General features: G+C 45.8%; 1 protein-coding gene across 2 annotated transcripts in view; it reads right to left on the bottom strand.

Moving 5' to 3' along the window:
• cacna1sa (calcium channel, voltage-dependent, L type, alpha 1S subunit, a) overlaps positions 1-25328 on the bottom strand; it is a 469610-nt gene that overhangs the window by 361371 nt on the left and 82911 nt on the right. For both annotated transcript variants that reach the window (XM_063065671.1, XM_063065672.1), the window contains exons 5-8: positions 17874-18026; positions 12730-12926; positions 3103-3206; positions 1334-1485 (exon numbers count right to left, since the gene is read on the bottom strand). In XM_063065671.1, coding sequence (XP_062921741.1) covers positions 1334-1485; positions 3103-3206; positions 12730-12926; positions 17874-18026 — 606 coding nt within the window. The remainder of the gene's footprint in view (positions 1-1333; positions 1486-3102; positions 3207-12729; positions 12927-17873; positions 18027-25328) is intronic.

Genomic DNA, 25328 nt, shown 5'->3' with positions numbered 1-25328 from the left:
CAAAATTATGAGGGGTATAGATCGGATAAATGCAAGCAGGCTTTTCCTACTGAGGTTGGGTGGGTCTACAACCAGAGGTCATAGCTTAAGGGTGAAAGGTGAGAAAGGGAAAGTGAGGGGAAACTTCTTCACTCAGAAGGTCATGAGAGTGTGGAATGAGGTGCCAAGTGGTGTATGTGAGTTCGATTTCAACATTTAAGCAAAGTTTGGATAGGTACAGGAATGGTAGGGGTATGGCAAATGATGGTCATGGTGTAGGTCAATGGGAGAGGGCAGTTTAAATGGTTTCTGCATGGCCTAGATGGTAAATGACATGTTCCTGTGCCGTACTTCTCTATGACTAATTAGCATACTAATCCTACACCTTTAGGCTGTGGAAGAAACCGGAGCACCTGGAGGAAACCCAAGTGCTCACAGGGAGAATGTGCAAACGCCTGACAGACAGGAGCTGGAATTGTACATGGGTCACTGGTGCAGTAATGTGTTTCGCTAACCACTACCTTACTGTGTTACCCATTCCTCTGAATAGCACACCATGAGGTTAGCATGGTGCTATTACAGCTCCTGGCATTCTGGTGCTCGGAATTCTATTCTGGTGTCCTCTTTAAGAAGTTTGTACATCCTTCCCGTGAGTGCATGGGTTTCCTCTGGGTGCTACAGTTTCCTCCCACAGTCCAATGACATAGCAGCTGGTCAGTTAATTGGCCATTGTAAATTGTCCTGTGACTGGGCTAAGATTAAATAGGCGGGGTTGCTAGGACAGAAGGTGCTGTAAGGCCCACCATTGGTCATGGCTGTTGTGTTCAAGTTGTCAGTGTGAACCGTATGCAAGTCAGGTCAGTACAATACAATACACAGAGCAAGCTGTTCACCCCCTCTCCACGCAGCTGATGAGTTCAAAGGAACAGCAGAGACCGATACAGTTTGGCACTAGTTGTGCACAGGACTTGCCAGTCAATGTTGAATTCAATGTAGGACTGCCTTAGGGAGCCCAGCTCTGTATTTTTCCTCAAGGTTTACACCAGAAGCCTTCCCAGTGAGAGAGTATAGCCACAGGTAGCGGAGGTTTAAGATTAGTTTTCCTTCTCCGACATGGTTGACAAGCTCCATCTGCCCAAAGCAACTGGTTTTAAGGAACCAGTGACCCACCTTTACCCTTTGTCCTATCAGGAGAAACAATTCACCCGGACTTGGTTGTCAGGCTGTTCAAGAACACACGCCATTGGGAGCATTTAATATGTTGTGGAAGTTTACCCTCACTGCTCTCGCCCGGAATTGTGTCTAAATAAATAAACTGTGATAGCCCGTGTAATAGATGGAGTTGACTACTCACCTTCTCGGTGCCTGACGTGGTCCACGTCAATGTCCTCTGCATGGGTGATCCAGTCCAGGTATCCCTTCAGATCTTCATCTAGCTGTTGTTTCTCCCGGAACTTCTGGAAGTCTCCCCGTGACTTGGCCTTTTCTCTCTCTCTGGAGAACTCCCTGGAATTCAAACAGTCCAGTCGAGTCACTCCAACTTTGGTATTGACTGAAAAGACTGGTCTATAAAACTAATGCGCAGTTCCACCGTATCTATGGTAACGTGTTAAATTTTGTTTGTATCACCCCTTCCCCCACTCACACTCATCCTCGTAAAGCCAGAGGGTGAAGAATCTGTCTTTATGTCTCCATAGATGTGCACCACGGCAGCGTAGTCAATGCAACCTATCACAGCTCAGGCCGTTGGAGTTCAAAGTTCATTTCCCATGTCACCTGTAAGGAATCTGTACATCCTCCCTGTGGAATGCGTGGGATTTTTTTCCGGGTGCCCCAGTTTCCTCTCACAGTCCAAAGACGTACTGGTCGGTAGGTTAATTGGTCATTGTAAATTGTCCCATGATTAGGCTAGGGTTAAATCGGGGGATCGCTGGGCGGCACGGCTCGAAGGACCAGATGGGCCTGTTCCGTGGATATGCAGAGCTCACATCCATACTGACTGAACTGACAGATCTATAAAACCAGAATAAATAAATAACTAACAGTGGATACGTACAGCTCACTTCCGTACTGACTGAACAGACAGATCTATAAAACCAGAGTAAACTTCCAAACCGTATCTACGGTAACGTGCCAAATTTCATTCAGATCATCACTTCGCCCCCCCCCCACCCCAACCCACACACGTGCTCATACACAACTAATTTCTTCAGCCAGAGGTTGGTGACTCTGCAACTATATCTCCATAAGACATAGGACAAGATTAATGTTACGCTAGCCGCTACACGACAGTGTGTCATACAAAGATAGACCAATTTATTTTTTATTTTATTTTTTTATTAGCCATATGGCCCTCCGAGTCACGCTACCCCAGCAACCCTGACAAACCTGATTGACCCTAACCTAGTCACGGCACAATTTACAATGACCGATTAACCTACACAGTACGTCTTTGGACTGTGGCAGAAAACCAGAGCAGCCGGGGAAAAGCCCCATGTTCCACAGGGAAAACGTACAAAGACTGTACAGAATGGCACTGGAACTGAATAAACTCTGAAACATCCCAAGCTGTAATCATGTTGTGCTAACTGGACAATTCCGGGAATGAGAGTGTTATCATACGAGGAACATTTGATGTCTCTGGGTCTGTACTCACAGCAATTTAGAAAAGTGAGAAGGGATCTCATTGAAACCTTTCAAATGTTGAAAGGCCTAGACAGAGTAGATGTGAAAGGGTGTTTCCCATGGTGGGAGAGTCCAGGACAAGAGGGCACAGCCCCAGGATAGAGGAGTGTCCATTTAAAACAGAAATTTCTTTAGCCAGACGGTAGTGAATTTGTAGAATTTGTTACCACAGGCAGCTGTGGAGGCCAGGTCTTTGGGTGTATTTAAGGCAGATGTTGATAGGTTTTTGTTTGGCCATGGCATCAAAGGGAGAAGGCCGGGGAGTGGGGCTGAGAAGGGGAAAGAAGGATCGGCTATGAATGAATGGCGGAGTAGACGCAATGGGCCAGCTGGCCTAATTCCGTTGCATTGTCTTTCTATCTAACCACTACACTACCACAGCGCCACATGAACACATGACTGTTAGTATTTCAGAATGTTCTCCGATGCTCAACTCACCCACTTAGAACACCGAGGACTAGGTTGAGTACAAAGAAAGATCCCAGCAGGATAAGGCTGACAAAGTAGATCCAAGGCCACTCATTACCTATGGCATCATTAACCTGAGAAACACAGACCCAGGAATCAGTTCACAAAGATAAAGTATGGATTTATACTATATAAACACTCAATGGCCACTATATTAGGTAAACTTGTACACCTGCTTGTTAATGCAAATATCTAATTAGTCAAACACGTGGCAGCAACTCAATGTATAAAAGCATGCAGACACGGTCAAGAGGTTCAGTTGTTGTTCAGACCAAACATCAGAATGGGGAAGAAATGGGATCTAAGTGACTTTGACCCTGGAATGATTGTTGATGCCAGATAGGCTGGCTTGTGTATCTCAGAAACCGCTGAAACTCAGATTTTATGCACAACAGTCTTTAGAGTTTGCAGAGAATGGTGCGAAAGTTAAAAAACAGCAGTTCTGTGGACAAAAATGCCTTGTTAATGAGAGAGGTCAGGGAAGATTGGCCAGACTGGTTCAAGCTGACAGGAAGGCGACAGTAACTCAAATCATGTGTTACAACAGTGGAGTGTGGAAGAGCATCTCTGAATGCACAATAGGTTGAACCTTGAAATGGGTGGGCTACAGCAGCAGAAGACCATGAACGTAGAAAAACACACTCAGTAGCCACCCTACTAGGTACAGAGCGTCCTTACTGTACCAAAACATCTGATGGAATCTTACAAATACATTATCCGAGATGGGTTCACACTAAACCATTTTGATTATCTGGTAATAAAAGTAGAGGAAGGCAGTATCCTATGGGAAACAATGAACTAACAAACGGAGCAGGGGTAGGTGGAATATTTCAGTTGAAAACACTGGCCAGAGGCGCATATGGCTGCCTCCTGACAGCAGTGACAATACAAGAGTCACTGCACAGAATAGCTCACCCCAGCCAAACGAGGAGCAAGCAAATCTGATAAGCACAAGATTCTGGAAATCAAAGCAACTTTCGGCAGGTCAGACAGCATCTATGGAGATAAATAAACACGATGTTTCAGGCCGAGACCCTTCTTCAGGACTGGAAAGGAAAGGGAAAGAAGCCAGAATAAGGTGGTCAGCAGAGGGCGAGGAGTACAAGTTGATAGGTGATAGATAAAGGCCAGGTGAGCCTCCAACCTGATGGCATGAACATCTATTTCTCTAACTTCTCTTAATTTCTCCCCTTCCCCTTCTCTCTTTTTCTATTCCCCTTTCTGGCTCCCCTCTCACCCCTCCTCCTCTCCTCACCTGCCCATCAACTCCCCTGGTGCCCCTCCTCTATCCCTTTCTCCCATGGCCCACTCTCTGGTCCTTCCCCTCACCTGTCCATCATCTCCTCCATCCCTTTCTCCCATGGTCCACTCTCTTCTCCTCCTTCTCTAACCTGATGACAGGAACATCAGTTTCTATAACTTGCAGTAATTTCTACCCCTCCCCTTCTCTCTTTCTCCATTGCCCATCTGGCTCCTCTCTTACCACTTCTCTTCTCACCTGCCTATCACCCCCTTCTGGTGCCCCTCCTCCTTCCCTTTCTCCCCTCGTCCACTCTTATCAGGTTCCTTCTTCTTCAGCCCATTACCTCACCAACGTGTCCCCTTCCAGCTCCTAATTTCATTCCTTACCCCTCCCCCCAGCTGGCTTCCCCTCATCTGTCACCTTCCAGCTCCTAATTTCATTCCCTTACCCTCTCCAACCCCCCCCCCAGCTGGCTTCCCTTCACCTGGTCTCACCTGTTACCTGCCAGCTCCTAATTTCATTCCCTAACCCCTCCCCCCAACTGGCTTCCCCTCACCTGGTCTCACCTGTCACCTTACAGCTCCTAATTTCATTCCCTATCCCTCTCCCCCTAGCCGGCTTCCCCTCACCTGGTCTCACCTGTCACCTACCAGCTCTTTCCCCTTTCTCTACCTTTTATTCTGGCTTCTTCTTCTTTCCTTTCTGAAGGGTCTCGACTCCAATGATTGGCTGTTTATTCTCCTCCACAGATGCTGCCTGACCTGCAGAGTTCCCTCAGCATTTTGTGTGTGAGTGTGAGGAGAAAGATTGCACAAAATCATTATGAAATGGGTGACAGTTAGGGCTGTAAATCAATGCACAAACCGCGATGCTATCAGACCACCCCGTTAATAATGGTGGTGGTCAGCACCAGCAATCAGGGTTCACCTCCCACCACTGCCTGTAAGGAACTTCTACGTTCTCCCCGTGGCCGCCTGGGTTTCCTCTGGGTGCTTTGGTTCCTTCACATTCCAAAGCTGAACTGGTTTGTAAGTTGTGGGCTTCCTATGGTGACCCCAGCTCACTTTCAGACTGTGCTCATCATCGACACAAACGATTTCACTGTGTGTCTCTATGTGCAATGGGACAAATAAAGCTAATCCCTAAATCTTCACTGGTGTTTGAATTCATGAACAGCGTGATACAGGGAGAGCATTTCTTTGCAGAGATTGCTGATTCATTTTTAAATTTAGAAATAAGTGCAGAACAGAGCCTTCTGGCCCAGTGACCCACCTATTTAACCCAAGCCTCATTACAATTACCAATTACCTATTTAACCCAAGCCATATTACAATCACCAATTACGGTGATGTTGTGAGTGGGAAGATAGGCAGAGAGAGGAGTCGAGTTGTGACTGGAAAATGGCGAGAGAGAGAGAACATCAAGGAAAGAGCCAAGCTGTTGAAGGAAGTTTTTGGTGAGAGTGGAAGTGAACTAGAGATGGAGGTCAGCGGGAAAGAGGAACGGAATGGAAAGAGGAAGAAAAGAAAGCAGAGGTACGGGATATCAAACTCTGAGGAGTCAGCGGATGATCAAAACAGGACAGCAAAACAATGGAAAGAAGATGAGATTAAAGCAATTATAAAACTAAGTGAAGACGGGGCATCTTTTGGTGATTGGAACCTGATTCGTTTGACGAAGATGCTCAACAAAGTTACAGGCGAGATTAAAGGAGTAAAGATTTTACGAAATGGATCGCTATTAGTGATTTGTCGGGATTGTACTCAGCAAGGCAAAGTGAGAAAGTTGTGTAAAAGACAGACGGCAAAGAAGTACAATGCTCAATACCCAACAATAGAAAGTGGACTAGAGGAGTTATTTCCGGGATACCAATAAAAGTTACTATGGATGAGATTAAACAGAACATAAAAGGAGCAAAAATTATTGAGGCCAAACGTTTGAAAGTTACAAGAAACGGGAAAAAGTGTGTTAGTTTATCGGTAATGATTAACTTTGATGAAGAGAGATTGCCGACTAACGTTTACTTAGGGTATATGTGTTATGCAGTTAGAATATATATACCACCGCCTTTAAGATGCTATAAATGTCAGAAATTCGGGCACATTGCGGCGGTCTGCAGAGGAAAACAAAGATGTGGGAGATGCGCTGGAGAACATGAATATGGGAAACGTGAAGCGGGAGCTAGGCTGAAATGCTGCAATTGTGGCGAGGAACACAGCGCAGCTTATCGAGGGTGCATTTATAGCAAGAAAGCGGCTGAGATACAATATGTAAAAGTAACTCAAGGAATCAGTTATGCAGAGGCAGTGAAATAATTTGATGAAAAAAGGCTGTCAAGCAAACAAATATAGGGAATAATAAACTGGTGAATTGTGAGAGCTGTAATATGTAAAATAAGGATACACTATTAATGAGTAGAAAGGAGTTCCTGCTTCTTATGGTGGATGCAATTAATTGTTCAGCGCAAAGCAAAAGAACTGAGAAAATTAAAATTATCGTCGTCTGCAGAAAAGTATCTTGGTATTAAAGGGATTAGGTGGGAAGAAGTGAAAGAAACGCTGAATGGAGGATCCAACAGTTCACAGGCAGGGGAGATGGAATCTTAATGGCAGTATATTTATCGCAAATGGTCAAGAATATAAGAAATGTTTCAGAACTTAAGGAAAATCCTCGAATTTTATGGTTGAAGCCCAGGGCAAATGTGCAGAACTCCAACAACAAATAGAAGTACCCGACAAGAACAACGGTGAGTTGGAAAGAGGTTGGAAAATGGAGGAAATTATTACAAGGATACAAAAGGAAAGGGAATTTGTTGCAAAGTGAATTATCTACATTGAGATTATAAAATGAAAACATGGAAGCAAATGAAGAAGAACTCCAAGGTCTCAGTAAACAACTGCAGGCTACGATCCAAGAAAAGGAAAACCTGAAAAAAAGCAGATAGACTTGGAACAACAGCAATGTACATATTGGTACCAATAACATAGTTAGGAAAAGGGAGGAGGTCCTGAAAACAGAATTCAGGGAGTTAGGAAGAAAGCTGAGAAGCAGGATTTAAGAGTAGTAATCTTGGGATTACTGCCGGTACCATGTGACAGTGAGGATAGGAATACAATGAGGTGGCAGATGAATGTGTGGCTGAAGAATTGGAGCAGGGGCACGGATCAGATTTCTGGATAATTGGGACCTCTCCTGGAGCAGGTGGGACCTGTACAAAAGGGACTGGTTGCACTTGAATCTGAGGAGGACCAATATTTCTTGCGGGCAGATTTGTGAGAGCTGTTGGGAACGGATTAAACTAATATGGCAGGGGGATGGGAACCATATGATAGAACTGAGAATGAGCCAGCAGGTTTCCAGTAGATGATGGGTGTAACATGAATGTAAGGAAGGATAAGCCAATGACTGGGTACAAATGGAGACAGAGCAAGGAGTTAAATTGTACCACAAAGGCAAAATTCAAAAAGGTGAAGAATGCAGGACTGAAGGTGCTGTATTTAAATGTGTGTAGCATTCGGAATAAGGTGGACGAACTCATGGTGTAATTAGAGATTGATCGGTATGACACTATGGGCATCACTGAGTCGTGGCTGAAAGAAGGCCATAGTTGACAGCTTAACATCATAGGATTTACTTCATGTCGAAAGGACAGGCAGGAAGGCATTGGTGGTGGTGGGCTCTGTTGGTAAGAGATGGAATTACATCTTAGAAAGAGGTGACATAGGGTCACAGAATATTGAATTTTGTGGTGGAGTTAAGAAACTGCAAGGGTAAAGAGACCATTATGGGAATCATATATAGCCCTTAAAGTAGTAGCCAACATGTGGGGTTAAGATTGCAAAGGGAGCTGGAAAAGGCATGTAGTAAGGGTAATGATACATTTGAAATGGGGAACTTCAATATGCAAGGGGATTGGGAAAATCAGGTTGGTGTCAGATCGCAAGAGAGAGAATTTGTTGAATGCCTACGAGATGGCTTTTTAGAGCAGCTTGTGCTTGAGCCTACCTGGGGAAAGGCTATCTTAGATTGGTTGTTGTGTAATCACCAGATCTTATTGGGGAGCTTGACGTAAAGGAACCCTTAGGAGACAGTGATCATAATATGATTGAATCCAGACTGCAATTTGAGAGGGAGAAGCATAGGTCACATGTATCAGTATTGCAGTGAACCAAAGGGAATTACAGAGGGATGAGAGAGAAGCTTGCCCAGGAGGATTGGAGAAGGATACTGGCAGGGATGATGGCAGAGCCAGTGATGGCTGAAGATTCTGGAACTAGTTCACAAAGTGCAGGATAGATATGTTCCACAGAGGAAGAAGTTCTCAATTGGCAGGGGTAGGCAAATGTGTCTGACAAAGAAAGTTAAGGACTGCATAAAAGCCAAGGAAAGGGCATAGAAGGGAGCAAAAGAGAGTGGGAAGTTGGATGATTGGGAAGCTTTTAGAATCCAACAAAAGACCACTAAAAAATCTATAAGAAGGGAAAAGATGAAATATGAGGGCAAACTAGCCAATAATATAAAGCAGGATACCAAAAGATTTTTCAGTTATATAAAGAGTAAAAGGAAGGTGACAGCTGATACTGGACCACTGGAAAATGATACTGAAGAGGTAGTAATGTGGGACAAAGAAATGGAAGATGAACTTAATGGATATTTTGCATCGGTTTTCACTGTGGAAGACTCTAGCAGTGTGTCAGAGGTCCGCAAGCGTCAGGGAGCAGGAGTAAGTGCCATTGCTATTACAAAGGAGAAAGTGCTAGGCAAACTCAAAGGTCTTAAGGTGGATAAGTCACCTGGGCCAGATGGATTACATCCCAGAGTCCTGAGAGAGATTGCTGAAGAGATAACAGATGCATTGGTCATGATCTTTCAGGAATCGCTTGATTCTGGCATGGTCCCAGAGGAATAGAAAATTGCAAATGTTACTTCACTTTTTAGGAAGGGAGGAAGGCAAAAGAAAGGAAATACAGGCCAGTTAGCCTAACCTCAGTGGTTGGGAAAGTGTTGGAGTCTACTATTAAGGATGAGGTTTCAAGGTACTTGGAGACTAATGATAAAATAACTGAAAGTCAGCATGGTTTCTGTGAAGGGAAATCTTGCCTGACAAACCTGATTGAATTCTTCGAAGAAGTAACAAGCAGGGTGGACAAAGAGAGGCAGTGGATGTCACTTACTTGGATTTTCAGAAGGTGTTTGATAAGGTGCCTCACATGAGGCTGCTTAACAAGATAAAATCCTATGGCGACACAGGAAAGATACTGGCATGGATAGAGGAATGGCTGACAGACAGGAGGCAGCAAGTGGGAATAAAAGGAGCCTTTTCTGGTTGGCTGCCAGTGACTAGTGGTGTTCCTCAGGGGTCAGTATTAGGACCGCTACTTTTCACATTGTATGTCAGTGATTTAGATAATGGAATTAATGGCTTTGTGGTAAAGTTTACAGATGATACGAAGATAGCAGAGGGGTAGGTAGTGCTGAGGAAGCAATGTGATTGCAGCAGGAATTAGACAAATTGGAAGAATGGGCAAAAAAGTGGCAAATGAAATACAGTGTTAGGAAACGTATGATAATACATTTTGGTAAAAGGAACAATAGTGCAGAATATTATCTAAATGGGAAGAAGTTTCAAACATCAGAGGTGCAGAGGGACTTAGGAGTCCTCGTGCAAGACTCCCAGAAGGTTAATTCACAAGTTGAGTCTACGGTAAAGAAGGCAAATGCACTGTTGGCAATTATTTCAAGGGGAATAGAATATAAGAGCAAGGAGAAAATGCTGAGCCTTTATAAAACACTAGTCAAGCTGCACTTGGAGTATTGTCAACAGTTTCGGGCACCATATCTCAGAAGGGATGTGTTGACATTAGACAGAGTCCAGAGGAGGTTCATGAGGTTGATTCCAGGAATGAAAGGTTAACATATGGGGTCATTTGGCCTGTACTCACTGGAATTCAGAAGAATATAGGGAGGCATCTGATTGAAACCTACTGACTGTTGAAAGGACTAGATACAGTGGATGTGCAGAGGATGTTTCCTATGGTGGAGGTATCCAGAACTAGAGGGTGCAACCTTCAAAGGTTCAAAGGTTTAATTTAATGTCAGACAAATGTATACAATATTCATCCTGAAATGCTTTTTCTTTGCATTGAGGGGAGCTCTTTTAGAACATTGATAAGGAGGAATTTTTTTTTAGCCAAAGGGTAGTAAATCTGTGGAATACTTTGCCACAGACTGCAGCGGAGGCCAAGTCTGTGGGTATATTTAAGGCCGACAGAAGTTGTTTGTTTCCTGATCAGACAGGGCATCAAAGGATATGGCAAGAAGGCAGGTGTATGGGGTTGAGTGGGATCCAGGATCCACCATGATGAAATGATGGAGCAGTCTTGATGGGCTGAATGGCCTAATTCTGCTCCTATGTGTTATGGTCTTATTCACTAGAACTCAGGAGAATGAGGGGTGAACTCAGGGAAAACTGTCAAGTGGTGAAAGGCCTTGATAGAGTGGATGTAGAGAGGATGTTTCCTATGGTGAGAGAGTCTTAGAACAAGGACACAGCCTCAGAATACAGGAACATCCTTTTAGAATGGAAGTGAGGTGGAATGTCTTTCACCAGATGGAGGTGAATCTGTGGAATTCTTTGCTACAGGCAGTTGTGGAAGCCAAGTCTTTATGTCTATTTAAGTCAGAGGTTGATAGATTCTTGATTGGTCAGGACATGAAGGGATACAGGGAGAAGGCAGGAGACTGGGCTGAGAGGAAAATTGGATCAGCCATGATGAAATGGTGGAGCAGACTCGATGGGCCAAATGGCCTATTTCTGTTAATGCGATGGTCTAACTAATGAACATGAATGTATTTAAGAGGAGGCTGGACAAACACATTGAAGTAAATGGAGAGAAGTAAATGGAGAGAAGGAAATGCCTCTTGGAAAGTGTGAATGGCTTGAAATAGTTGTGCCAGATAGCCTGTTTCGGTGCTGTGTAGTGTCTACAGAAAGTGGCGGGCACAGCCCAGCCCACCACAGAGAAAGCCCTCCCCATCACTGAGCACATCTACAAGGAACGTTGACACAAGAAAGCAGCATCCATCATTCAGGACCCCCACTATCCAGGCCATCTTGCTGTTGCCATCAAGGTACAGAAGCCAAGGCACCACCAGGTTCAGGAATAGTTACTACCCCTCAATCACCAGTGGGGAAAACTTCACTCACCTCAACACTGAACTGCCTCCCAACCTATAGACTCACTTACAATGACTCCACTACTCGTTCTCAGTATTATTTATATTTGTTTATTTGCACAGTTTGTCTTCTTTTGTACATTGGTTGCTTGTCAGTCTTCATTTGTGTTTGGTTTTTCATAGATTCTATTGTATTTAGATTTAGAGATTTCAGCCCAGTAACAGACCCTTCGTCCCATCATGCCCGATCCACCCAGTTACACCCATGTGACCCGTTAACCTACTAACCCATTCCACCTCTGGAATGTGGGAGGAAACTGAATCATCTGGAAGAAACGGGGAGAACGTAAAAACTCCTTACAGGAACTGAACCCTGGTAACTGGTGGTGTAATGGTGTTTCGCTAACCGCAATGCTACCCGTCCAATGATATATTTCTTCAACACAGGAGTTCTGCAGATGCTGGAAATCCAGAGAAACACACACACGCACACACACACACACACACACACACACGCACACACACACACACACACACACACACACACACACAATGCAGGGGGATCTCAGCAGGTCAGGCAGCATGCATGGAAATGAACAGCAGTCGACATTTTGATCCAAGGCCCTTCATCAGGATTGGAAAGGAAGGGGAGAGACGACAGAATAAAAAGTTGGGAAGAGCAGGATAGCTGGAAGGTGATGGGTGAAGTCGGGCGAGTGGGAAAGGTAAGGAGCTAGAGAGGAAGGAATCGGATAGGAGAGGAGAATGGAGAAACAGAAGAAATGGACCTGGGGAGGTGATAGACAGGTGAGAAGAGGTAAAGGGTCAGACTGGAGAATAGAAGAACAAGGGAGGGGGAATGAATTTTTTTTTTGGAAGGAAAAGTTGATGTTCCTGCCATCAGGTTGGAGGCTACACAGCCGGAATATGAGGTATTGCTCCTTCACCCTGACAGTGTTCTCAATGAGGCTCAAAAGGAGGCCGTGGATCAACGTGTCAGAATGGGAATAGGAATCAGAATTAATATGTTTGGCCACTGAATTTCTGCAAATGGCAGTAAGAAAATTAATCTCAGATTTGTAAACGGTACCAGATTATGAATTTACTTTGAATTTGAACTCTGTCCAAAAGAATATTGAATAAACAAAGGTCAACATCACTCACAGGCAGTGACTTACCCAGTACAAGACGTCAGTCCAGCCCTCCATGGTGATGCACTGGTACACGGTTAGCATTGCAAAGCCAAAGTTGTCAAAGTGCGTGATGCCGCTGTTGGGTCCAGGCCAGCCTGACCTGCACTCAGTTCCATTCAGGGTACAGTGTCGGCCTGTGCCCGCGTGGGCGCAAGGTGCTGGGTCCTCCTCCATTATGATATCTATGCCGAGAAAGGTGTGGGTGCAAGAGAGAACGAAAGAGAGCAAGAGAGAGAGAGTGGGCGAGAGAGAGTGAGAGAGCGAGCGATAGAGAGAAAGAATTAAAGAGAGATAGAGAGGCAGATAGAGGAGGTAGATAGCAAGAAAGAGAGAGAGTGGAGGGAAGGGAGAAAGCAGGAGCAAAAATTGAGTGAGGGCTGATACAGGTACTGGGCACACAGTGCAGGACAAGGGCTGGTACAGGTACAGGGCGCGCAGTGCGGGTCGAGGGCTGGTACAGGTACCGGTCGAGGGGCACTGGGCATGCGGAACGGGATGAGGGGTTCCATATAACCATATAACAATTACAGCACGGAAACAGGCCATCCTGGCCCTTCTAGTCCGTGCCGAACTCTTACTCTCACCTAGTCCCACCGACCTGCACTCAGCCCACAACCCTCCATTCCTTTCCTGTCCATATAGCTGTCTATTTTAACTTTAAATGACAATATCGAACCTGGGTGCACAGTACCGGACAAGGCACACTGGATGTATGGTACGGGACAAGGGGTTCCGGGTGTGTACGGGACGTGGGTTCTGAGTGTGATACAGTATGTGGGTTCTGCGTGTGGAGCAGGTGCCTGGTTTCGTTGGCCAGGAAAACAGGCCATTGGTGGAGGATAATGGTAATGAACCGGGGGCAAGAGCAATCGGCAGAGTGTGCATTGTGTATGACTAAACACTGACACTTTAACACGAACGTGCATCCAATGCTCCGAACTCGTGTGTTCACATGACTCCATCCTGTTGTGATCACATTCTACTGCTGAGAGGATAATCCAGCTCTCTCTTTGGGGCTTCGATGAGTACTTGTTTGACTGAGATGCTTGGGTGAGTGTTTCACTGTCCTAAATGGTCAACATGCTTAGCCACAATCAGTGTCTTCCGGCCCGCTGACCGAATCTTCAAATCTGCTTCCTCATGACCCTGTATTCTTGCATCTTGCAGCTAACTGGATGTTAGCACCCTAGGGTGCTGTTCATCTGGTCTGGGTGACTTATGTACCCTTAGGTCTTTCAGCTTTTTGAGCACCTTCTCCCTTGTAATAGTAACTGCACTCACTTCTCTTCCCTCACACCCTTCAACATCTGGCATAATGTCAGTGCCTTCCACAGTGAATTCTACAGACTCGTAAATTTCTACAGATGGACTGTGGAGAGAATTCTGATTGCTTGCTTCACCATCTGATACATAGGATCAGAAATAGCTGCAGAAAGTTGTAAACTCAGCCAGCTCCATCACGGGTATTAACATTCCCCAGCATCCAGGACACCCTCAAAAGGCAATGCCTCAAAAAGGCGGCATCTATCATTAAGGACCGCCATCACACAGGACATGCCTCTTCTCATTGCTCCCATCAAGGTAGAGATACAGGAGCCTGAAGACACACACTCAATATTTCAGGAACAGCTTCTTCCCCTCCGCCATCAGATTTCTGAATGGACAATGAACCCGTGTACGCTACCTTAGTTCTTTTTTAATTCCCTCTCTTTTGGCATTACCTTTGTAATTTAATTTTCTTGTTTATATATACAGTACTTATGCAATTTATTATGTATTGCACTGTACTGCTGCTGCAAAACAACAAATTTCATGAGATATGCCGGTGATATTTAACTTGATTCTGATTTGATAACCTTTCACCCACTTTGGTTACAGACATATGCTTTACATATATTCAAAACCTGACCTGGTGCACCATATCTGCTACACACCCATCAAGTAGCCAATACAAAAGCGGACCTCAGCTGAGCTTTGTTGAGCACCTCTGCTCCATCCGCCAAAGTGGAATATCCTGGCAGACAACCATTTCGCTGCCCATCTCCATTCCTGTTCCAACATGTCGGTCCATGGCCTTCTCTTTTGTCGTGATGAGGCCACTGTCAGGGTGGAGCAGCAACCTAATTCTATATATGTTGTCTCCAACCTGATCAATTTATCCTTCTGGTAATTTTTTCCGCTCCCTTTTCCCTCTTCTTCTGTCACTTAGCTCTTCCCCTCACCTGCTCATCACCTCCCCCGGTGCCCCTCCTCTTTTCCTTTCTTCCATGGTCCACTCTCCTCTCTTTTCAGATTCCTTCTTCTCTAGCCCATTACCTTTCCCACCCACTTGCTCTCATCTATCATCTTCTACCTAGTCCTCCTTCCCCTCCCCCCACCCCCTTCCTTTCCAGTCCTGATGAAGCATCTCACCCAAAACATCAACTGTTTATTGATGCTGCCTGAGCTGCTGAGATCCTTCAGCAGTTTGTGCGTGTTGCTCTGGATTTCCAGCATCTGCAGACTCTCTTGTGTTTCGGATTCAAAATGAATGCTTTTAACTGCATCTGTGTGCCTGTTTATGAGCTGTATCTGTGTGTTATACTGGCGTGCCTCAAGGCTGTGTGCTGAGCCCTCTTCTGTACTCCCTTTTCACCTATGACTGCGTTCCTGTACATGGTTCTAACTCCATAATCAAGTTCGCAGACGACACCATGATGGTTGGTCTGATCAGAGGGGATGACGAGACAGCCTACAGGGACAAGGTTCAGCACCTGGCTGCATGGTGTGCCCACAACAACCTGGCCCTTAACACCCAGAAGACCAAGGAGATCATTGTGGACTTCAGGCATGCTAGGAGCCACACTCACATCCCCAGCTACATCAACGGAGCTGTAGCGGAGCATGTATCAAGCTTCAAATTCCTTGATGTCCACATTTCCAAGGATCTCACCTGGTCCCTGAACTCCTCCATCCTGATCAAAAAGGTGCAACAGCGCCTTTATTTCCTGCGGAGCATCAATAAAGCTCACCTCTGTCCCAGGATACTGACGGACTTTTACCGCTGTACCATTGAGAGCATACTCACTAACTGCATCTCAGTGTGGTATGGCAATTAATTGTCCCATATCAGACCACAAAGCACTCCAGCATGTGGTGAAAACTGCCCAGCGGATTATCAGCACCCAATTGGCCACCATTGAGAACATCTACCATGAACACTGCCTGGGCAGGGCGAAAAAGCATTATCAAGGATGCATCTCACCCTAACCATGGACTTCTCACTCTCCTCCCATCCGGTAGGCGCGACAGAAGCATCCGCTCCTGCACCAGCAGACACAGGAAGAGCTTCTTCCCTGAGGCTATGACCCTGCTGAATCTCACATCACAGCGCTAAGCAGTATTGCACCCATATTGCACTGTCTCAGTACTTTTATATTCATGTGCTGTAGTACTTACTTTTTATTCACAGTTATTTTGTAAATAACACTATTCTTCGCATTTCTGGTTAGATGCTAACTGCATTTCATTGGCTTTGTATCTGTACTCAGCACAATGACAATAAAGTTGAATCTAATCTAATCTAATCTAATACTGTGTTGTGCACCTTGGCCTGCAGGAACGTTGTTTCGTTTAGCGGTATACGTACATGTGTACAGTTGAATGACGATCAACTTGAACTTGAATGTGTGATTCTTATTAGTACACAGACAGAGAGCCTGTGTGAGTGCGTGCACGAACACGAGAGAGTGTGAGAAGGGATGTGAGAGTGAGTGAAGGAGCAAGGGAGGGAGTAAAGGTGAGAGAGAAAGAGGAAGGGATGAGGAATTGAGAGAATCTATATATGCAAGTCTGTGCGTGTTTCTGTGACTGTGTGTGAGTGCGTGTGTGTGTGTGTGTGTGTGTGTGTGTGTGTTTCTGTACATGTGTGAGTGAGTGTGAGTGTGATAGAATATATACAGCACAATACAGGCCCTTTGGCCCACAAAGCTGTGCCGAATATGTTCCTAGCTTAGAACTACCTGGGCTTTACCCATAGCCCTCTATTTTTCTAAGCTCCATGTAGCCATCCAGGAGTCTCTTGAAAGACCTTATTGTTTCCGCCTCCATCGCCGCCGCCAGCAGCCCATTCCATGCCCTCACCATTCTCTGCATAAAAAACATACCTCTGACATCTCTCTACCTGCTTCCAACCATCTTAAAACTATGCCCTCTCGTGCTAGCCATTTCCGCCCTGGGGAAAAGCCTCTGACTATCCACATAATCAATGCCTCTCATTATCTTGTACACCTCTATCAGGTCACCTCTAATCCTCCATCACTCCAAGGAGAAAAGGCCGAATTCACTCAACCTATTCTCATAAGGCATGCTCCCCAATCCAGGAAACATCCTTGTAAATCTCGTCTGCACCCTTTCTATGGTTTCCACGTCATTCCTGTAGTGTGGCGACCAGAATTGAGCACAGTACTCCAAGTGGGGTCTGACCAGGGTCCGATACATCTGCAATATTACCTCTCGGCTCTTAAACTCAATCCCATGATTGATGAAGGCGAATACACCGTATGCCTTCTTAACCACATAGTCAACCTGCACAGCAGCTTTGAGTGTCCTGTGGACTCAGACCCCAAGATCCCTCTGATCCTCCACACTGCCAACAGTCTTACCGTTATTACTATATTCTGCAATGATATTTGACCTACCAAAATGAACCACCTCACTTAACTGGGTTGAACTCCATTTGCCACTTCTCAGCCCAGTTTTGCATCCTATCAATGTCCTGCTGTAACCTCTGACAGCCCTCCACACTATCCACAACACCTCCAACCTTTGTGTCATCAGCAGATTTACTAACCCATCTCTCCACTTCCTCACCCAGGTCATTTATAAAAATCACGAAGAGTAAGGGTCCCAAAACAGATCCCTGAGGCACACCACTGGTCACCAGCCCCCATGCAGAATATGACCCATCTACAACCACTCTTTGCCTTCTGTGGGCAAGTCAGTTCTGGATCCACAAAGCAATGTTCCCTTGGATCCCATGCTTCCTTACTTTCTCAATAAGCCATGTGTGAGTGAGTGTGAGTGAGTGTGTGTGTGTTTCTGTACGTGTGAGTGTGAGTGTGTCGGTTTGTACCATTGTCGCTTTGTACCTGTTCCAGTGAAGTAACACGTCTTGTGCATCTTGCCCATGAACAGCTCGAGGCCGATGATAGCATAGATGATGATCATGAAGAGGACAAGCAGAGCGATATGCAGGAGAGGAACCATCGCCCTGATGATCGAGTTTAACACCACCTGTAAACCTGAACACAGACAATAATGAGTCCACACGCAAGCTCACCCTCTTCTCAAAGACAAAACTGAAAATCAATTTATTATCAAAGTACATATATTGTATGTTACAATACACTACCTTGAGATTCATTTCTTGCGGGAAAATAAAGAAATACAATAGAAATTATGAAAAACTATACATAAACAATGACTGACAAACATACAACGTGCAAAAGACAAATTGTGCAAATAAAAAATGAATAATACTGAGAACAAGAGTCGTAGAGTGGTTGAAGGCAAGTCTGTAGGTTGCAGTGAAATCAGAGTTGAGGTGAGTGAAGTTACCCACACTGGTTCAGGAGCCTGATGGCTGAGGGGTAGTAACTGTTCCTGAACCTGGTGTTATGAGATCCGAGGACCCTGTACCTCTTCCCAACAGTGGTAGTGAGAAGAGAGCATGGCGGATGTTGGGGGCCCTTGATCATGGATGCTACTGTCTTGTGGCGGTGTTCCTTGTAGATGTGCTTAACGGTGGGTAGGGCTTTGTTGGTGATGGACTGGCTGCATCCACCTCTTTTTGTTGACTTTTCTGTTCCTGGGCATTGGTGTTTCTATACCAGGCTGTGATGCAACCCGTCAGAATATACCCCACTGTTCATGCAGTCAGTGAGACTGAGATTCTTCAGGGCTAAAGAGTGGAGAAATATCAGCCGGGAACTGAAGAAACAGGCAAATTCAATTGAAAGACAGAGCAGCATCTACCATCAAGGGCTCCCACCAACCAGGCCATGCTCTCTTCTCACTGCTGCCATCAGGCAGGAAGGTACAGGAGCCTTAGGACTCCCACCACCAGGTTCAGGAACAGTCATTACCCTTCAACCACCAGGCTCTTGAACCACAACAATGCCACAACAATGAGTTGATTCCCCAACCTATGGACTCACTGACAAAGACTCTTTACAACTCATGTTCTGGGTACTATTTGTTTATTTGCACAGTTTGTCAGTATTTGTGCATTGTTTTTTCATAAATTCAATCATATTTCTGTTTTTTTGCCTGTGATTGTCTGTTGAAAAGGAATCTCAGGGGCCGGCTGGTGGCGCAATGACATCGGCGTCAGACCCAGGAGCGGAGGTTCCCAGGTTCGAAACCAATCGGGTCTGCTCCCGAGTACGCTTTCCATCCGTGCTGGGTTGAATGTCGAGATCGCAACTCAACCTCGTAAAATAAAAAAAGGGAAAAATACTGCGAAATTGTCTGTGTGAGGAGCGGTGCGCCACACAGTCTCTCTCTCGCTCTGCGCCTCGTAAAAGCCATGAAAAAGACATCATCACGACGCACACATGGACGCACACGTAGATGCACACGTATGGACACGCATGCACAGACTCACATGCACGCAGGCACACGCCAAAAAAAAAGAAAAGGAATCTTAGGGTGTATATAGTGACATATACGTACTTTAATAATAAATGTACTTTGAACCTTGTACGTCAGTGATAATAAACCTTATGCGGATTCTGAATTCCAAAATCTCACGTCTTGCTGAATAAGTAAACATCTTGAAAAATGCTAACCCTTTCCTTGAGAAAAAGCCTCTGATTCTAAGTTCACCGGCTAGATGTTTCAAATTGTGTCTATGATATCCTGAAGTGGGAAGGAGAACAGCCAGAGGTCGTGGTACATATTGGTACCAGCAACATAGGTAGGAAAAGGGAAGAGGTCCTGAAGACAGGGAGTTAGGAAGGAAGTTGAGAAGCAGGACCGCAAAGGTAGTAATCTCCAGATTACTGCCTGTGCCACATGACAGCAAGTATAGGAATAGAATGAGGTGGAGGATAAATGTATGGCTGAGGGATTGGAGCAGGGGTCAGGGATTCAGATTTCTGGATCATTGGGACCTCTTTTGGGGCAGATGTGGCCTGTACAAAAAAGACAGGTTACACTTGAATCCCAGGGGGACCAATATCCTGGCGAGGAGGTTTGTTAAGGCTACTGGGGAGAGTTTAAACTAGAAGTGTTGGGGGGTGGGAACCGAACTGAAGAGACTGGGGAAGAGGTAGTTGGCTCCCAAATAGAGAAAGCTTGGAGACAGTGTGTAAGGGAGGATAGGCAGGTGAAAGAGAAGGAACGCGCTCAGACTGACGGTTTGAGATGTGTCTATTTTAACGCAAGGAGTATTGTGAACAGATATTCTCAGGGAAAAGTATGGAAGAAATGTGGCAAATGTTCAGAGGATATTTGTGTGGAGTTCTGTACGTTCCAATGAGACAGGGAAGTTATGGTAGTGTGCAAGAACTGTGGTGGACAAAGGCTGTAATAAATCTAGTCAAGAAGAAAAGAAAAGCTTACAAAAGGTTCAGAGAGCTAGGTAATGTTAGAGATCTAGAAGATTATAAGGCTAACAGGAAGAAGCTTAAGAAGGAAATTAGGAGACCCAGATGGGGCCATGAGAAGGCCTTGACAGGCAGGATTAAGGAAAACCCCAAGGCATTCTACAAGTATGTGAAGAGCAAGAGAATGATACGTGAAAGAATAGGACCTATCAAGTGTGACAGTGGGCAAGTGTGTACGGAACCAGAGGAAATAGCAGAGGTACTTAATAAATACTTTACTTCAGTATTCACTATGGAAGAGGATCTCCGTGATTGTAGTGATGACTTGCAGTGGACTGAAAAACTTGAGCATGTAGATATTAAGAAAGAGGATGTGCCGGACCTTTTGGAAAGCATCAAGTTGGATAAGTCGCCTGGACCGGATGAGATGTACCCCAGGCTACTGTGTGAGGTGAGGGAGGAGATTGCTGAGCCACTGGCGATGATCTTTGCATCATCAATGGGGACGGGAGAGATTCCGGAGGACTGCAGGGCTGCGGATGTTGTTCCTTTATTCAAGAAAGGGAGCAGAGATAGCCCAGGAAATTATAGACCAGTGAGTCTTACTTCAGTGGTTGTTAAGTTGATTGAGAAGATCCTGAGAGGCAGGATTTATGAACATTTGGAGAGGTATAATATAATTAGGAATAGTCAGCATGGCTTTGTCAAGGGCAGGTCATGCCTTACGAGCCTGATTGAATTTTTTGAGGATGTGACTAAACACATTGATGAAGGAAGAGCAGTAGATGTAGTGTACTGTATATGGATTTCAGCAAGGCATTTGATAAGGTACCTCATACAAGGCTTATTGAGAAAGTAAGGAGGCATGGGATCCAAGGGGACATTGCTTTGTGGATCCACATCTGGCTTGCCCACAGAAGGCAAAGAGTGGTTGTGGACGGGTCATATTCTGCATGCAGGTCTGTGACCAGTGGAGTGCCTCAGGGATCTGTTCTGGGACCCTTACTCTTCGTGATTTTTATAATTGACTTGGATGAGGAAGTGGAGGGATGGGTTAATAAGTTTGCTGATGACACAGAGGTTGGAGGTGTTGTGGATAGTGTGGAGGGCTGTCAGAGGTTACAGCGGGACGTTGATAGGATGCAAAACTGGGCTGAGAAGTGGCAGATGGAGTTCAACCCAGATAAGTGTGAAGTGGTTCATTTTGGTAGGTCAAATATGATGGCAGAATATAGTATTAACAGTAAGACTCTTGGCAGTGTGGAGGATCAGAGGGATCTTGGGGTCCAAGTCCATAGGACGCTCAAAGCAGCTGCGCAGGTTGACTCAGTGGTTAAGAAGGCATATGGTGTATTGGCCTTCATCAATCGTGGGATTGAGTTTAAGAGCCAAGAGGTAATGTTGCAGCTATATAGGACCTTGGTCAGACCCCACTTGGAGTACTGTGCTCAATTCTGGTCGCCTCACAACAGGAAGGATGTGGAAACCATAGAAAGGGTGCAGAGGAGATTTACAAGGGTCCTGACGAAGGGTCTCGGCCTGAAACGTTGACTGCACCTCTTCCTAGAGATGCTGCCTGGCCTGCTGCGTTCACCAGCAACTTTGATGTGAGTTGATTTACAAGGATGTTGCCTGGATTGGGGAGCATGCCTTATGAGAATAGGTTGAGTGAACTAGGCCTTTTCTCCTTGGAGCGACGGAGGATGAGAGGTGACCTGATAGAGGTGTATAAGATCAAACAGCAGGAATTCTGCAGTTGCTGGAAATTCAAGAAATATACATCAAAGTTGCTGGTGAACGCAGCAGGCCAAGCAGCATCTATAGGAAGAGGCGCAGTCGACGTTTCAGACCGAGACCCTTCGTCAAGACTAACTGAAGGAAGAGTGAGTAAGGGATTTGAAAGCTGGAGGGGGAGGGGGAGATGCAAAATGATAGGAGAAGACAGGAGGGGGAGGGATAGAGCCGAGAGCTGGACAGGTGATAGGCAAAAGGGGATACGAGAGGATCATGGGACAGGAGGTCCGGGAAGAAAGACAAGGGGGGGGTGACCCAGAGGATGGGCAAGAGGTATATTCAGAGGGACAGAGGGAGAAAAAGGAGAGTGAGAGAAAGAACGTGTGCATAAAAATGAGTAACAGATGGGGTACGAGGGGGAGGTGGGGCCTTAGCGGAAGTTAGAGAAGTCAATGTTCATGCCATCAGGTTGGAGGCTACCCAGACGGAATATAAGGTGTTGTTCCTCCAACCTGAGTGTGGCTTCATCTTTACAGTAGAGGAGGCCGTGGATAGACATGTCAGAATGGGAATGGGATGTGGAATTAAAATGTGTGGCCACTGGGAGATCCTGCTTTCTCTGGCGGACAGAGCGTAGATGTTCAGCAAAGCGGTCTCCCAGTCTGCGTCGGGTCTCACCAATATATAAAAGGCCACATCGGGAGCACCGGACGCAGTATATCACCCCAGTCGACTCACAGGTGAAGTGATGCCTCACCTGCAAGGACTGTTTGGGGCCCTGAATGGTGGTAAGGGAGGAAGTGTAAGGGCATGTGTAGCACTTGTTCCGGTTACACGGATAAGTGCCAGGAGGGAGATCAGTGGGGAGGGATGGGGGGGGCAAATGGACAAGGGAGTTGTGTAGGGAGAGATCCCTGCGGAATGCAGAGAGAGGGGGGGAGGGAAAGATGTGCTTAGTGGTGGGATCCCGTTGGAGGTGGCGGAAGTTACGGAGAATAATATGTTGGACCCAGAGGCTGGTGGGGTGGTAGGTGAGGACCAGGGGAACCCTATTCCTAGTGGGGTGGTGGGAGGATGGAGTGAGAGCAGATGTACGTGAAATGGGGGAGATGCGTTTAAGAGCAGAGTTGATAGTGGAGGAAGGGAAGCCCCTTTCTTTAAAAAATGAAGACATCTCCCTCGTCCTAGAATGAAAAGCCTCATCCTGAGAGCAGATGCGGCGGAGACGGAGGAATTGTGAGAAGGGGATGGCGTTTTTGCAAGAGACAGGGTGAGAAGAGGAATAGTCCAGATAGCTGTGAGAGTCAGTAGGCTTATAGTAGAGGTGTATAAGATGATGAGAGGCATTGATCCTGTGGATAGTCAGAGGCTTTTTCCCAGGACTGAAATGGTTGCCACAAGAGGACACAGGTTTAAGGTGCTGGGGAGTAGGTAGAGGAGATGTCAGGGGTAAGTTTTTTTACACAGAGAGTAGTGAGTGCGTGGAATGGGCTGCCAGCAACAGTGGTGGAGGCGGATACGATAGGGTTATTTAAGAGACTTTTGGATAGGTACATGGAGGCATCCGTTAGTCTTGCGAGACCATGGATCTGAGCCTGGAAAGTCTTCACTCTCCAGGGCGCAGGCCTGGGGGGCAAGGTTGTATGGAAAACCAGCAGTTACCCATGCTGCAAGTCTCCCCTCTCCACGACACCGATGTTGTCCAAGGGAAGGGCATTAGGGCCCATACAGCTTGGCACCAGTGTCGCCACAGAGCGCTGTGTGATTAAGTACCTTGCTCAAGGACACAACATGCTGCCTCAGCTGGGGCTCGAACTCACAACCTTCAGATCACTAGTTGGATGCCTTAACCACTTAGCCACGTGCACACACAGGTACATAGAGCTTAGAAAAATAGAGGGCTATTGGTAAGCCTGGTAATTTCTAAAGTAGGGACATGTTCGGCACAACTTTGTGGGTCAAAGGGCCTGTATTGTGCTGTAGATTTTCTATGTTTCTAGAAGGCACAGTCCCAGAACAGTAAGAATGCCAGGCAGGATAGTCGAATGCTCCTCTTGCAAGATGTGGGAACACAGGGAGACCTCCAGTGTCCATGACAACTTCACCTGCGAGAAGCACATCCAGCTGCAGCTTCTATCACTCCACGTTAAGGAGGTGAACTGGAATTAAATAAACTCTGGATCATTCGGGAGGTTTAGGGGGTGATAGACAGGACATATAGAGAGGTAGTTACACCCAAGGTGCAGGACACAGGAAACTGGGTGATGGTCAGAGGGTGAAAAGGGTTAAACAGCCTGTGCAGAGTACTCCTGTGGTCATCCCCCTCAACAACACGTTTGGATACTGTTGAGGAGGAGGGTGACCTAACAGCGATTCAGAAGGGAAGGGGAGAAGAGGTGAACTGTGCTGACAGGGGATTTGTTACTGAGGGGAACAGAAAGGAAGTTCAGTGGATGAGAACAAGACTACCAGATGGTACGGTGCCTCCCGGGTGCCAGGTTCCAGGACATTTCAGTCCAAGTCCTCAACGTTCTTAAGTGGGAGGGTGAACAGCCAGAGGTCGTGGTCCATATAGGTACCAATGACAACATTTTGGAATGAGGTTCTGCAAAGTGAGTTCAGGGCGTTAAGTGCTAAGTTAAAGAAAAGGACCTTCAGGGTTATGATCTCAGGATTGCTACCCATGCCACGTACTAGTGAGGATAGAAATAGGAAGTTCGTACAGTTTAACACATAACTAAAGAGTTGTTGGGGGAAAGAGGGAGAGCATGAGATTTTGGATCACTGGGTCTTCTTCCAGGACCCAAAGGGTTTCAACCCAAAATGTTGACTGTGCTTTGTTCCATAGATTCTGCCTGGCCTGCTGAGATCCTCCAGCACTTTGTGTGTGTTGTTCAGATTTACAGCATCTGCAGATTTTCTCTTATTAGGGAATGACACAAGGCAGCTGACAGTAGTTTGAGTAGGGGAATACTTTGCATCTAGTGATCATAATGTTATCAGCTTCAAGGTAATTTTGAAAAAGATCTGGTACTCATGTTGAGATTCTAAATTAAAGAAAGGCCTATTTTGATGGTATCAGAAATTATCTGGCAATTGTGGATCAGGACAGGCTGTTTTCTGGCAAAGTGTACATGGTAAATGGGAAGCCTTCAAAGATGAAATTTTGAGAGTACAAAGCTTGTATGTGCCTGTCAGAATAAAAGGCAAGGATAAGGTTCAGGGAACCTTGGTTTTTGAGACATATTGAGGCCCCGGTTA

The sequence above is a fragment of the Mobula hypostoma genome, chromosome 13 (assembly GCF_963921235.1).
Source record: "Mobula hypostoma chromosome 13, sMobHyp1.1, whole genome shotgun sequence".
NCBI classification, from domain to species: domain Eukaryota; kingdom Metazoa; phylum Chordata; class Chondrichthyes; order Myliobatiformes; family Myliobatidae; genus Mobula; species Mobula hypostoma.
The sequence above is the reverse complement of the archived record's forward strand: the minus strand, read 5'-3'. Positions and strand labels throughout refer to the sequence as shown.